Below are 14,924 nucleotides of genomic sequence, written 5' to 3'. Positions count from 1 at the left end.
ATCAAGAGTTTTAGTTTACCAATTGTGCACTCTACTATCCTACCCCATAAAGTTAAAGACTAAACATGTGAAAAAAAATGTAATTAAAATAAGGTGGGAATGATCTCGCCTAAACTTTCTGGGATAATATTTTATAACATTAAGGAGGTGGCACTTCAAGATCAATCTGGCTGTAGATATGCTTTTATAATTTGTTAATAATATATTTATTTTTAATAGAGTGAATAATTACAAACTAAATTAATGCAAACAATAAAGTGGAAATTTTGTACTTTATGAAAGAAACCTTGATTAATTTTTAAAAAGTTAATCAAACATCTTATTAAGTAACATTTTATGTCACAATTCATTAATTTCAAGTCTTGCACTACTTGAAAAATCTGAAATAAATCAGTTCAGTAGAAGTGTTCAAAATGTTACTTTCAATTTTCCGCCCATGGCTGATGATAAATAAATTTTTATGGTGTTTTTTTTTTTTTTGAAAAATCAAGAAGAGCACAAAGTATTACAAACTACAGTACAAATTTGATATAACATATACAAATGCAGTTTCTTCAACTTAGCTGAAACGGTACTCAAGTTATTGTGTTTACATTCACACAGACCAACAGACAGCTAAGATTGCAAAACTAGTTTTTTTTTTAAATATAATATTCCGTATATGATAAAGCAGGGAGGTGTAAAATGGCAAAACTGTCAAAATTTCATTTACTTTTTTTGCACAATTACAATACTTTCTCTATACTCAGTATAAAAAAGTAAAAAGGAAATGTTAGGCATAGAGAGCACATCAAATGAAAATGTTTTATTTTTTTGCTATTAAAACAGAATAGAATAATATTCAGTTATATGCTAAGTGAATGTTATTCTACACTATTCTAATCTGTTCTATTTTACTCTCCTGTTATTCTTTTTTTTTTTTAAATTCTAATGTGCTTCAATGTTCTTTTCTCTGAACAAGTAAACAAATTTTGTGATTTTAAAATAAAATTAAGAAGGGGAAATAACTTTAATACAATGCTGTACACCAGGGGTTAGATCTTTTGATGTCAAGGGGCAGCTCTAGAGTTACATGCACAAATATTAATAATTACATAATTTCATTTTCAAAACTAAAAAAAATAAATTATACTGTAATGTAAAGAAAAACAACTTTAAACAGGATTAAAACACTGATCAGAGAACAGTGAGAATAGGTGAAGTAGAAAAAAATGGACAGTTGAGAGCCGCTTGGGTACCAGGCACAGCCCCACAGTTGTGCTTTAGCCAGTCACGGGGCAATAATTCAATGCTCTATCGCTTCTCGGCCTTTTGGCTAAGATCATAGTGTAGTATCTGTTATGGATCTACATAAATCTTAGTCATTTGGTCGGCTAGCCCTTTTTAGGGCTGGCTGCCGGGGCTGAGAAGTTGGTCATCGAGGCATCGAATGCAAAAGATCGTGTGGTGTTGCGCCCACACATCCCTCGATTGCACATAGCTCTCGAGAAGAGCCACCTAGTACTTGTACTATGGTGGCTTCAATGTACGAGTGGCTAATAATCAATTCTTTTCAGCTAGACGACGCCTACCTAGGAGCAATCTTAGGTAGGATGTTCCGTCACGACACCATTGAACCTATACTCAAAGCACTATAGCAGGGGTCGGCAACCTGCGGCTCGCGAGCCGCATGCGGCTCTTTCGATATCAAGATGCGGCTCTCCAGCTCCTTGAACAAATACTAATAATCTTAATAAAAAAAAAATATTTGAAATAAAAAAATGTCAGTGGCTCTTTAAAACCAGGGAAATTTTGAAAATTGTGACTTTTGGCTCTTCAGCTTCAAAAGGTTGCCGACCCCTGCTCTATAGGAATCAATAAAGAAATGATAAATCAAAAGAGAAAATAAAGAAGCAAAATTAAAAAAAGAAAATGAAGAAGCAAAATTACAAGAGAAAATAAAGAAGCAAAATCATTGAAGATACTGAAAGGCAAGAAAAGACAAAAAGAAGGAAAGTAAAGACAAATTGAAACAGGAAGTAACAAGAATCAAGACGGAAAAGCAGATTCAAGAAAGGAAACTGAAGTCTAAAGGCAAGAAAGTAAAGACAAGAAGAAACAAGAATCAAGACGTGAAACTGATTGTACATTGTATGCTATTTCATGTAATTTTCATGTAATAAAAATGCGACCTATCCGCACAGTGAGCTCCTTGCTCGAGTGGAGTAAACTGTGTGGAGGGAAAATTCAAAAAAAAAAAATTCAATGCTCTACTGCTGAAGTGTTATTTTATTCAGGATGCATTCTTCTACCTGTCAGTGATGTAGTATTTTAGTTATTAGCTTCCTATGGCTGAGCCAGGTACGGGATTGTGGGGTACCAGTAGGTTGGAAGATAAGCCCTGTGAGAACTGAAAGACAGAAGCGGCTGATACAGTAATTAAACCGATATCCAAGCCAGTTAGTCAGAGTTTGCTGTGTTGAGGCCTGCGTGGCTAATGGGAGACACCTCCTGAGTCTTTGACGTCCGTGAAGAAAGAAAAAAGTTATTGGCTTCTAAAGTGGATTAGTATAGTCATATGGTTATAGTATTTGATTACCAATTTTATCATAGCTAAACCACTTTTTGTGCAAAACATTTGTTTTTATATGAATCAATATTAGTTCATATTTAACGCTATTTATTTCAAATCATAAATCAAATTTAGTTACCTAATCCTTATCAAATACCAAAATATTGATATAAAAAGTTAGTGGCTCTTTAAAAACTGGGAAATTTTGTAAATTGTAACTTTTGGCTCTTCCGTCTCAAAAGGTTGCAGACCCCTGCTGTATACAATTGTATCTATCTTTTTAATTTTGAATAAAAAGCAACTGTTACAACTTTTTATAGATTGTTCCAAATCCAGATATTTTCCTATGATATACAAGTACGCTAATAAAAAAGTTAAAACATGAAGAAAGTTTATTTAAATGTAAATGATATAAAAATGTGCTATGGGATCATCCATTTATGACGTCCACACGCGGGTGGGGGGGGGGGGGGTGTCTTGAAAAAACTGACTTTTGTGTCTAAAATAAAAATAAATGTGGACGTCATAAATGGATGACCCCTATCTACATTAATAAAATAACTAAATCTCATTACACCATATAATTAGATTTAAAAACGCTGGAAATATTAATTCATAAATGGAATTACTAAGCAAACCAAGTTATTAAATCCCTGTTACAATAATTGCTATAATGTGAACTCATTAATAAATAGATATTAAAGGAAAAAAGACAAAAATTCATTTGAATTTTGAACACCCAAGTTTTATTTCAACACTTCAATAATTTTTACAATTAAGAATATTGAATATATTTTTGTTTTCATAACATAAAGGTTATTCCAAACAGTTTTTCCTCATTAGGTAACACTAATGCTGGAATAAAAACCACACATACCTTTTTTCTTTTTTGTCTAGTGATCTGTGCAAGAATATTTCAGAAAATAATTCTTTTACTTTATTCCCCCTGTAAGTTTAAGGATCTCATAAGCTGCCTTGATGGTAATGTTTTATCATTTGAAACATATGGTTTTATATATTAGTATTATTAGTGTATGAAATAAAAAACATAAAAATACCATTTTCCATAAATGTATGCACAACAGAAAAATAATACACAATTCTATACATAAAGTATAAAAACCAAATAAAATTAATTTTATCTTTCAGCACATTTAAACTGTCATTTATATAAAAATACAGCAACTGAAAGATTTGATTTTAAAACTACACTTTAAAAATGAGTTTGAAAAGTAATACTCTTTGCACTTTGTAGGCTCTACTTATGTTAAAACATGTTTGACCTGAATCCATCCAGCTCTGACAGGTAAATGGCTTGATCAGGTAAAGGCAGCAGGCCATAGTGCTGACCGATGAGAAATAGATGAGTTTATTATATATGCCTCATGGACCATTTGGACTCAAAGGGCACTTTACTATTTATAGATAAGCAAGCCTAACTCAAATCAGTTTTTAAACTAGTATTTTATAAAATTTGTGGTGGCCCCATGTGGACACAAAAAGGGACAGATGATTTTACAAAATCAACCACTTCTAGGCCATTCATTGCAGTTGTAGCTTTTAAATTGTTGATTTTTTTCTTTATATAATCTTTACATTAAAGCAATAATGTATATATTGTTAGGCAGACTTAAATTTCTTCTTTAGTACTTAAATTTTTAATAGATTCCATTGCCACTTATGCGAGAGCAATCATATTGTTCCTGACCATCTTATTGAATACATGTGCAGTCTCCAACTGCTTTTTGATCTAACAGATATTTTTCACTGTATAATACCACTTACATGAGCTAACAGGCTAATAAAACAACAATATTTAGTACTTCAGGTAAACAGTATTCACAGTAACAAATGTACTATGTAGTGTAGCAATAATAAAATATTGCTCCTCATTTTTTTCAGAATACCAACTTGGGCTTTAATAAACCTTATCCTGTGTTAACATGCTTTAAGTTGCCATGCACATCATAACAAAATTATAAGTAAAAAAAAAAAAAAGTTATTATTATGTTATTAATTATGTTTAGTTTAAGTTTAGTATTGTGCTCTACTAAATGTATCTTGGTTTAAATAGTAGTTATTGATGGACATAATGTCTCATTAAAAGTTAAGTGACTTGTTTTTATTGGTTCATGTTTAGTGCATATTTTATTACACTTAAACAAGAATTAACCAAAAATGTTTGCCACTGTGTAGTTATTTATTGGTAAATTCTTACTATTATTATTACTAATTATGAAGAAAACAATATCAGAAGTACCCATGTAGAAAAGGCCATTGAACATTCAAATAAATTCTTTTTATATTAATATTATAACATAATGCAAAATTATACATAAAAAGCTTCATTAATAATAAAAATTACAAATTATAAAATAACAATATTTTTTTGAAGAAGGCAAATCATTTATCTTTAATTAAAAAATTTCAGTAATGAAGTCCAATCACAGACAATAAACAGAGGACAAAAAAAAAAGTTTTCCATAAACTATTCATTTAAAACAATGGTAGCCAACAGTACAGCTCAAAGATAGCAGGGAGCTCTTTTAGTAGCACTTTTCAATAGATAGAGCAGTATAAAAGTACACAAAACATACATTATTTAACTTTCTGAATATGGTTTCAATAACAATTATTTATTTCAAATGTTGCCTATCTTAGATACAATAAAATTTCAGACAATTTTTATTACATTAATTACAAATTTCTTTAAAATAAAACCAGAAATATTGAATTTAACACCCTCTCATTAAATAAATGATTTTTTAGTTTAAATATAATAAAATAAAACATGTAAGTCAAGCAATGTGAAAATAAAATAATTTTCAGTTGAAATATAAAACATTCGTATCACAAGGTGAACTGTTGAAGTGATCTCTCTTCTAACTCTTGACATGACTCTCACCAACTGTTGGTAAACTGGAGCTAATCTTCATCTCTTCACGTTTGACTTGAGTGTAAGCTATAACACCTGTAAAATAAATTAGCAAAATGTTCACGGTAAGTTGCTGAATTATGTCCAAATGTCTTAAAAGATGATGGTTGATGAATTAGCAAATTCTTTCTCCAATTTAAACATTATTTTTTGGCCTTAATTTTTAATGACTCCCAAAGGAGCTTTTACCAACACAAGTGTCATTTTGTTAATGAAATAAACTGAATACTTTAAGAGGTGAGTTGATGAAGTAAAAGTGAGTTCTAGAATGACAATGGTATCTTAATTGAAAGATTCAGATCTTTATAATAAAATGACATTGAGTTTGAAACAGAAGCTGTTGAACCTAAGTACATTATTTTCTGGGGAAAAAACATTTAACTCTATTAATGTTTAAATGATTTAAAGTGAACATCAAAACAACTCACCTCCAACAGTGGTAAAAATGCCAATCATCTGTAAAATTTGAATGGAGTCATGGAATAAAAGATAGCCTCCTAGTAATGTCATACAAAATTTTAGATGACCGATCATATTATATCTAGTAACAATAAAGGAAATAATAATGCAATAATGATTGCACTGATACAGATTATTTACTGAGATTGGTGTTAGAAGAATTAAATAATAAGCCATTCACAAAATTACAGTAAAATTCCATTTTGGTCCATTTTTTTAAAACTTCAAGTTCTTTAATTATCTTATAAATGTTTTTTTGGGGGGGGGGGGGGGCACACAACCCATTTTATTTTTTAAATAATCAAACCACATGGTTGGAAATAAGTGGTAAAGTTTGTTGTGAATACACCTCTAAGAGCTGCCAGGTAAAAGGTGAATCTTAAGACTGACAAAAAGACTATCATTAAATTAAGTAGACATTTCTCTAGATTCAAATCTTTAAAGGATACGTCACTGGTGAAGTGTTGCCAATAATCCAGAATATTGATAGATTAACACTAAATGCAACACACGCAGATATAAATATGGCAACCTAAATGATAAAAGAAAGCAACAAAAAATTATGAACAATAAATCCAGTGTCATTTTAACACTAGGAAAACATGAAGCTAAATTAAATGCCTCTTTAAAAAGAAAGGGGGGGGGGGGGGCTTTACTAATTTAAATCGTAAAATTATGATATTTAGTTTCAAAATAAAAAAAGAAAATATGCACCTCTCATATGCATTAACCCATGAACTGTCAAGTGCAACTAGTCTGTGGCGTTCGGGCATTTTTAGAGTTTTTCGTATGCTTGATAAAATTGTCAAAATTTAGTATTGAATGAAATCAGAGACCCCTACATGTATACATTTTCTGAAAGTATATTGGACAAGGAATCTTTTGATACACAAATAGTTTGTTTTTATTTTGTGTATGTTGATAGTGACCTTGACATTTACAAGAAGAGTAAAATTTGACTACTCAACTTCTGTATTCAACCCTCCCTAAAACCCCCCAAAAAAATTCCAAGTCTCATAGAAACTACATTTTTAGATACTAGAAGTCATTAGTTTTAGATAATACATAGTTTTATAAACTAATGTTGAAAAGCGATTTTGTATGAATTATTTCATTCATGACTTTTACTTTGCGATCATTCAAAGAATTACAGTAAAAAGGCATGCATTTTCATTATTATAAATCTAGTTTTTTATTAAAATATCTTATTACTGAAATGAAGACCACAAACATGAATGTCTAGTCATCTCTTTATTTTCTCACTGTATTTAATCATATAAAGAAGATCTAAGGCTATTTTCTAATCTAGATTGACGATCTCCGGCTTTAGACCGACATTTTCATAGTAAAAATACTGAGAAAATATTCACTCCCGTTTTAAAACGAAAATCAAAGCTCATGTACAAACAGAAAGCATTCCAATAACGGAAACAGGAAGGAAATTCATTTTTTAATAGTAACTTCCCCTTAACCAACGTATATTTATTCATTCGCATTTTTAACCGCGATTTTAATAACGGCCGATTTAGTCGGCCGTAACACCACAGAAAGGGGAATTACGGCCGATCATCGGCTGTAATGACAGTTCGTGGGTTAATATGCTCACTGAGATGATTTTCCAGTAGCTGATAAGTGTAATTAAATGTATATGTGCTTACTCAGTGGATTTCTGTTTTGTAAATTTCAAATAATAAACTTAACGACCATCAATTATTATAACAAGATTATATAACTTCAATAGAATATATTATATATTTAATAACTAGCTAGCATAAAATACTTTACAAGTAAGACATACCAGGGCTTCAAAAGGCCAGTTAAAGAATACTCCATGAAAGGCATCTAGGGGTTCAAAAAATGGAATCACAAAAATTAAGAGTAATGCAGATAAAGGTGCCTGGTAATATAAAAGTTGCATGGAGTTTACTTGAAGTTCATGTTGCTTTTCGCCAACCCACTGAGGAAAACAATTACAAGTGGTTAATTTCTATTATTTCATCACAAATTAAACTGAATAAATACATTTTTTTTGTACTTTAACCCCTAAAGCACGCTAAGCCACAATCATGGCTTTGCTGTTGTATAATTTATAATGTATAAGGCCACATGGCGTGCACTTTAAGGGTTAAAAAAAATGTAATTTTAATAAGTTTTAAATATTGTGTAAATCAAACATTTAAAAATAAACTCATAAATAATATATCTTTGATTACATTTTTAAACACGATTTTATGCTTTTCTCCCTACTACTATTCCCCGCTTCTCATCTAAATCACAAGGATTCAGAATGAACAAGTCCATTTTATAGAAACATTAGTAAGTTTGTAAATTTTGATGAAATTTTAAACTAAGACATACCACTTGATAAACAGATGTGATAAGAACACCCACAGTTGCAAATATTATTCCTATTAAATTAAACTTGACATCATAAACAGAATTGAGAAATACACCAATTGTGATGGGAATCTGAAATAAAATATAAATCCTTGGTTAAAATTAAATTAACATGTTGGTACAGTGAGCTTTAACAACTATCTTTATTTCACACTAATCTCTAACATATTTGCACTATATATATGAAGTCTATTGATCAAGAAAAAGAAATCTAAATGTGACATTTGTCATGACTGAGATTAGGTGCAAGGCTTAGTGGAATGACTACAACTGTATTTTTAGAATCAATGTGCAGTAACTACATGTAGAACAAGTTTAAATTTGATTTAAAGGCCGATTCTGGATAAAAAATCTGTTTTCACTGACATTTTTCGTTTACGGTAAATTGTAAGTGGTTATTTTGGTGTTTTTTTTATTTAGAGAAAAAGACAACACTATCAAGTAGCAACCTAGCGTCCGTTGCATATCTCCCTCAATTGGGCCATATTTATCTCGTTACTAATTATTAATTAATAAGTGAGTTTTAAGTTTAGGCCTAGTTATTAGTTATTTAATATTATTTAGGCCTATATTGAATATTGGCCAATAATAATTATAATATTAAATGTTAGTAGTAGGCCTAGGCCTATTTAATTTAGTATTTATTAGTAACTTATTTTTAGTTTACTCACCAATGTTAACTTGACATTAAATGAAAATCGCTTTCCATAAAAATATGTTTGGATTGCAATAATACAAGGAGTAGTCATGGTTTTAATGATCTGATAGGTTCCAACCGTATTTGATTCCAGCGATAGATTTGTAAACACTACGAATCCACAGAATGAAAAGGCAAGGGGCAACATAGAAAAAAATGGGAGACTTTTCGGTTGAAAAACATTGGCATGTCGACATATCAAAAGACCAAGTGATGTTATAGTAAAGTGAATACAGGTCAAAGTAATATTTGGAAAGTTATATTTTGTGTATATCCACTTATTTAATAAAACTATAACAATCGAACTCAATATATTAACTAACGCCCCGGTGACAACAAGCTTCTCTGACGGCGAAACCATTTTTTTCCTGCAACCAATCTAGTTGGACAGATAAAAATTGTATAACATTTGCCAGATAACTTTATCATGTTAGTTTTAAAAACGCCAATGTTAGGCCTATTATTAAAAAATGTAAATTATTATTTCTAGATCTATCTGTATGTTTTTTTTTTATTTGAAAATTATTCGCTTAAAATGAATTATTTTTCATTTTTTAAATACAAATAGTCTAAATCTAATGGTAGTCTATCACCAGCTGTTGCTTAGTATTATTGAGTACTAACTAGAGACTGGTACTATGAAGATTAATTATTAGACTGGACTTGTAGTAGAATCTACATCTTTTACCTCATCATTATAGCTTTCAAGTTGCATAATGTCTACTCTGTAAGTTTTGATAATTGCTCACATTTAAAAACAACATGATAATCGACTTAGACGGCGAATGTGTTTATTTTTTCACAAGAATAAGATTTATCCAGTAAGATCTTCGTCCTTTGAAGTATATCTCGGACAGTTTTTCAATACTTGATAAGTAGAGCAACATAAACAATGCAAGCAGGAACTGAAACCAAGTAATATTGTATTAATATTCCTATAGTAGAGGTAGACTCTTACTTAAGTCTTTTAGTAGGTAGGCCTATGTCAAACTGATTTTTAAAACGGCCCCATAGCTTTTTGAACTAAATTCTAAGATCATGGATACCAAATTAGGGTAATCTATCGTTTTAGGTCAGTAAAATACTAAAATAAAATTTTAAAAAATGATAGTTAGTAGTAAAATCGGCTGAGACTAATAACAAACTAATCTATATAGATTAATTATAGATCTATATAATTCTCTTCTGGGAGACGCTAGAAAACAAGCTGTAAACGCGCTCCCTACCATCCCCACCCCTACATGGTCTTAGTGAGCTGTGGTTCACGCTATGTTTACCTTCGTGGAGTCGGGTTTAGTGACGGCTATTAGCCTACTATTAGGGGCAGATAATTTAGTTTGAAACGATTTTAAACGTTGGGGGGTGGGGGAGGGGGGGGGGTATGGTCCTTAACGAGCTACTTATAGTGTTTTAAAGAAATATTTTCAGTGTCAGCGTTGGTACTGTCAAATTCACAAATTATGAATTACTGAAAAGTAGAAAAATTAACTAAATAGCGGCGTATGTTATGCCGCGGGCCGGCTCGTAATAAATAATAGGCTAAATAGCCTAAATTAATTAATTTAATTAATAATGAAAAGTGAAAAACTTCAAAAAGGGTGACTCATTAAGTTTTTGTAATTTTTTTCACATTTTTAGGAGGATTTATGTTTTGAAAGTTAAAAATATGTTTCAAAGTTTAATTAATGTACCTGTTTTAAACAATTGCATTTTAGGGGGGAGGCTTTTTCCCCTTTTAAAAGGGGGTGTTACTTTGAGTCTACAACTACAGACTCTTTGAGTTTTCGTACTACAACAGTGAAACTTGGTAGAAGAATAGATTAAATGTTTAGGTATAACGCTCAAGGTTCTTGGGAAAATTAAATTATGTTAAATACTTTTGGAGATATTGGACAGCAAAGTTGAACTAAGTTATTTGGGCTATTAATGAACAGATTTTTAATTCAAACCTTGAACTGTATTCCTGAAATCCTGACGTTTATTTATCTGTATGATATGTCCTATTCGGTCCTATAATAAGGATGTCTATAGACTTTGAAGTGGACAAAAAATCAAAACATGATGGCTGACCACTGTCCGACTGAACTGCTCTGCTGTGCTTCGAATTGCTGTGTTTTAAATATGACATGCTACAATTTTTTTTATAGACGTATTGAGTTTATGTACTACAACAATCAAATTTGGCAAACGAATAGATTAAATGTAGATGTACTATGCTCAAGGTTTGTGGTCACAATAAGTTAAATACTGCTGGAGATATCGGACCGCAAAGTTGAACTTAGTTTCCCAGTCTATTATTGGACCTATTTTACATTTGAACCTTGACAGTAGATCAATACCATTTATAGACATTGATTACAACCTGGTAAAAAGCTAATTTGTTTATTAATAATACAAAAATGGGAGTGATATACAAAATATATCTAGTAAATTTAAAGAACCTATTCTCCTGTATTGACTATCCTCAACACAGCTTTGTCAACTTTAGATGTTGACCAAATAGAGTTACATACTGAGCAGTCATCACATAATACTATTTCCTCCCATACAGAATATTGAAACTTGATTACACGCACAGTGAATTACATCACTCATAAATAAAATATGGAGCAAATACATAGACATTAGATTAGAAAATCTATAGACATTATTATTATTATAGGATAGGGTAGAAGGAAAGGTATCATTTCTATCAGATTCATTTATTCAACTTTGGTGGATCATAATAGCAATTTTTACATTCTATCCATGCAGATGCTCATCATGATGTGAAACAAACAAACTGTCCATGAACAATATTGATGGAATTGGGGAACCAGTTTATGTGTGTTCAAGCAAGTTTGAATGAGAAACTAACATTGTGAGTTTCTGATGTATTAGATATGAGTTAGATGTGTGTGCATTTTGTTAACTTAATATTTATTTTAAAAGAAACATAGAAATTGCAGAAGTAAATCAAGATACAAATGTAAAAAAAAAGTACATGTCTCAGTTTGCACGTGAGTGCAAATAAACCATTTTAAATAGAAGAGTTCATAGTAGGTACCTAAAATAAAAAATCCATATAGATTTGTTAACTGGTTCATTGTATGAAAACAAAAGTTTTTAAAAAGCTAACATTTCATTTGACAGTAATCAGAAATGGGTAAAGAAGGTGAGCTGCTTAAAGCTATCAAAGAGAAAGATAATATGAAAGTGCAGGTAATTACGTTTGTGTGTATAAGTGGCACATTTGTGTAGACATATACATTTTAGTTAATCAGCAGTTTGATAATCTTCATGATTTAAATTTTTTTCCAAAGAAACTTCTTTCAACGACAGTGAAGAAAAAAAAAGATGAAAGTCTCTATTGGCAGACAGGAAAATGTGATGAGAAGTTAATTCGTGTCGAGTTGAGGCACATAGACGTCAACACACGGGAGCCTGAAACACTTTATACACCACTTCTTTTAGCTGTACTACATGGTACTATTTCTTTCTTTTGTTTTTTTAGCTGTACTGCATGTTACTATTTCTTTCTTTTGTTTTTTTAACTGTACTACATGGTACTACTTCTTTCTTTCATTTTTTTAGCTGTACTGAATGGTAATACTTCTTTTTTCTTTTAGTTGTACTAATGGTAATACTTTTTTCTTTCTTTTAGATGTACTACATGGTACTACCTCTCTCTCTTCCTTTCTTTTAGATGTACTACATGGTACTTTTTCTTCATTTATTTTAGCTGTACTAGATGGTACTTCAACTCTTTTTTTCTTAATTGTAACAAATCTAATGTCATTGTTCTTCCTCCAATATAACTATATATTGCATGCCACATTGTAATGCCACCTGGACGTGTCTTTCTGGATGTGCTTAGATCATCTTTTGTTCACACAAGAACATCTGTAAGACAGCAGCTGTGTGTTGTGTGTGCAGCTGTTTGATGTCAGATGGGTTGCTGTCCCTTGCTTTAAAAAGTCCTGCACTTTACCACCGGACCTTGCCAATTCTTAATTCTCTTCAAACACTACACCATTTCTTGTAGCTGTACTACATTCTATTACTTCTGTTGAATAAACATTTATTAAAAACTTTGTTATAGCTTCTAATTCCAAATATTTCTCATTACTGCATTAGTTTTTAATGATGATTTAGTGTTTTCTTAGTTACTATTATGTTTCACTGTACTGTGTGGCCTCACATACCACTTTTAGTTACAATCCAAGCCCATCTGCAATAAATTAATTTCTACAAAGTAGACTTATTTCTACAAAGTAGGGATGGTATATTTATTTTATGACTGAATAAAACCTCACAACCTTTCCTATTCCCTTAATTACAAGATGTGATGGTTACTGAGCCACTCGGCATTCTGATTGGTTGCTTTACATCCATCAACCAATCATGTGATGGTTACAATCTCACATGTTAGATTTAATAGTTTTAATTTAAATGTGTATGAACTTCTTGATTTAAAAATATTTAAAATCCATCAAATCTAAACAATTTTTTAAACTGTGGAAAACAGTTAGTCTGCTTTAAAAGAACTACAAAAAGCGTGGGAACACTGTATTTCTCTCTTCAAGTAGAGTTTAATATTATTTTTTCAATCATCTATTGCCATAATACCCACCTTAAATTCAACCTTGAAGGTTCAAAAGAAATAGCTGAGAAACTTATTTTGCACTGCGCTGATGTAAAAGCTCGGGATGTAAAGGGGTAAACACCTTTTCATTTTTATTCAATGTTAGAGGCTTAACTAATAACAAAAAATAGATGTTTATCTATTAAATCTGCTACTTTACATATATTTTATTTTATACTTATATAATAACTTTTAAATAGCCATAAATAACAATTTAATGCTCTTACAGTAACACTGGATTACACCTTGCTGTATTTCATGGACGCTATGACCTAGTAGAACTCTTATTGCTCAATGGTGCCGAGGTATTTTTAAATCTATGAACATTTTCTTTAAGAATAACCTTTTAATACTTGATGTCATACTTGATGGATCCCTTTACTATTTTTAGGTGAATGCTGAAAATGAGGATGGAAACACTGCGTTACACATTTCCTGTCAGGGACAAGCAGTTATGGACATGAGGGTCAAGATTATAAAAACTTTAATCAAAGTGGGTTTTTATATTTTAAGAAATTCAAACTATTATACTTTATTATAAAAGTTTTACTGGTTTTGGTTGAAATAAATAGTTTTTAATAGTTGTATAAATATTAAGCATACAGTTTTTAATATCACAACAGAAAAATGCCATTGTGTGGACAAAAAATAAATATAATCTCACACCACTGGATATTGCTGCCACATTTAATAGGAAAGGTAAGTAAACAATGAATGTACATGGGATTTTTCTCATGGCTTTTTATTGATTTTGTTTGATAGTGAAAAAAGTTTCTTTATACAAATAAAACTATGTCAGCATCTTGCAAAGTTAAAAATTTGACAGTACAATAAACATTACATGTACTTGACACTATGATCAGAAATTTAGCTACATCACAGGTATATATATCTAAAACTTATATCTCAATGACTTGTTATTAATGATACAGTATTGTAAATTATTTGAAAATATGCATCAGATGCCATAACTGCACTGCTTGATTACGCCCCACATCTGATGGATAACCATTGTGCTATTGTTGAAGCTTCCATACGTGGTTTTAAAGATGCCGTAGAAATTCTGCTTGACTATGGTGTAAATCCTAACTATTTAGATGATAATTATGGGTCTACTGCATTACATGAAGCTGTAAGATTCAGCAGGTAAATTGTTGTTGTGATTGTATGCATTTGATATTGAATGCTAGTACGTGTCACATTATAATAGTTTTTATCAATGTTATAATTATAATAAAAGAGTGTCATAAATAGTAAACTA

The 14,924-nt window shown here is 30.8% G+C and overlaps 2 protein-coding genes and 1 pseudogene across 6 annotated transcripts in view; 2 read left to right on the top strand and 1 right to left on the bottom strand.

Moving 5' to 3' along the window:
- The first annotated feature begins 1,295 nt into the window (after positions 1-1,295).
- On the top strand, positions 1,296-1,436 carry LOC131937593 (uncharacterized; annotated as a pseudogene).
- A 1,923-nt stretch (positions 1,437-3,359) lies between these two features.
- LOC131937581 (solute carrier family 35 member E3) lies at positions 3,360-9,416 on the bottom strand. The gene is made up of 6 exons (XM_059295119.1): positions 9,014-9,416; positions 8,304-8,414; positions 7,744-7,902; positions 6,395-6,477; positions 5,915-6,027; positions 3,360-5,522 (listed from the first exon to the last, which is right to left on the bottom strand). The coding sequence occupies exons 1-6, from the start codon at positions 9,398-9,400 to the stop codon at positions 5,434-5,436; spliced, it is 942 nt and encodes a 313-aa protein (XP_059151102.1). The 5' UTR covers positions 9,401-9,416; the 3' UTR covers positions 3,360-5,433.
- Positions 9,417-9,917: 501 nt separating this feature from the next.
- The window catches only part of LOC131937542 (uncharacterized), a 13,542-nt gene continuing 8,535 nt past the window's right edge, over positions 9,918-14,924 (top strand). The window contains exons 1-9 of one of the 5 annotated variants that reach the window (XM_059295062.1): positions 9,918-9,985; positions 11,794-11,899; positions 12,172-12,240; positions 12,342-12,504; positions 13,671-13,737; positions 13,893-13,968; positions 14,055-14,156; positions 14,287-14,362; positions 14,626-14,809. In XM_059295062.1, coding sequence (XP_059151045.1) covers positions 12,181-12,240; positions 12,342-12,504; positions 13,671-13,737; positions 13,893-13,968; positions 14,055-14,156; positions 14,287-14,362; positions 14,626-14,809 — 728 coding nt within the window. In that variant the 5' untranslated portion in view covers positions 9,918-9,985; positions 11,794-11,899; positions 12,172-12,180. Of the gene's footprint in view, positions 10,112-11,793; positions 11,900-12,171; positions 12,241-12,341; positions 12,505-13,670; positions 13,738-13,892; positions 13,969-14,054; positions 14,157-14,286; positions 14,363-14,625; positions 14,810-14,924 lie in introns of all 5 variants that reach the window. The other 4 variants (XM_059295061.1, XM_059295060.1, XM_059295059.1 and 1 more) reach the window with 4 other exon arrangements.

Source organism: Physella acuta, unplaced genomic scaffold (assembly GCF_028476545.2).
Source record: "Physella acuta isolate Inbredline_101_S28 unplaced genomic scaffold, ASM2847654v3 ptg000213l, whole genome shotgun sequence".
Taxonomy (NCBI): domain Eukaryota; kingdom Metazoa; phylum Mollusca; class Gastropoda; family Physidae; genus Physella; species Physella acuta.
The sequence above is the reverse complement of the archived record's forward strand: the minus strand, read 5'-3'. Positions and strand labels throughout refer to the sequence as shown.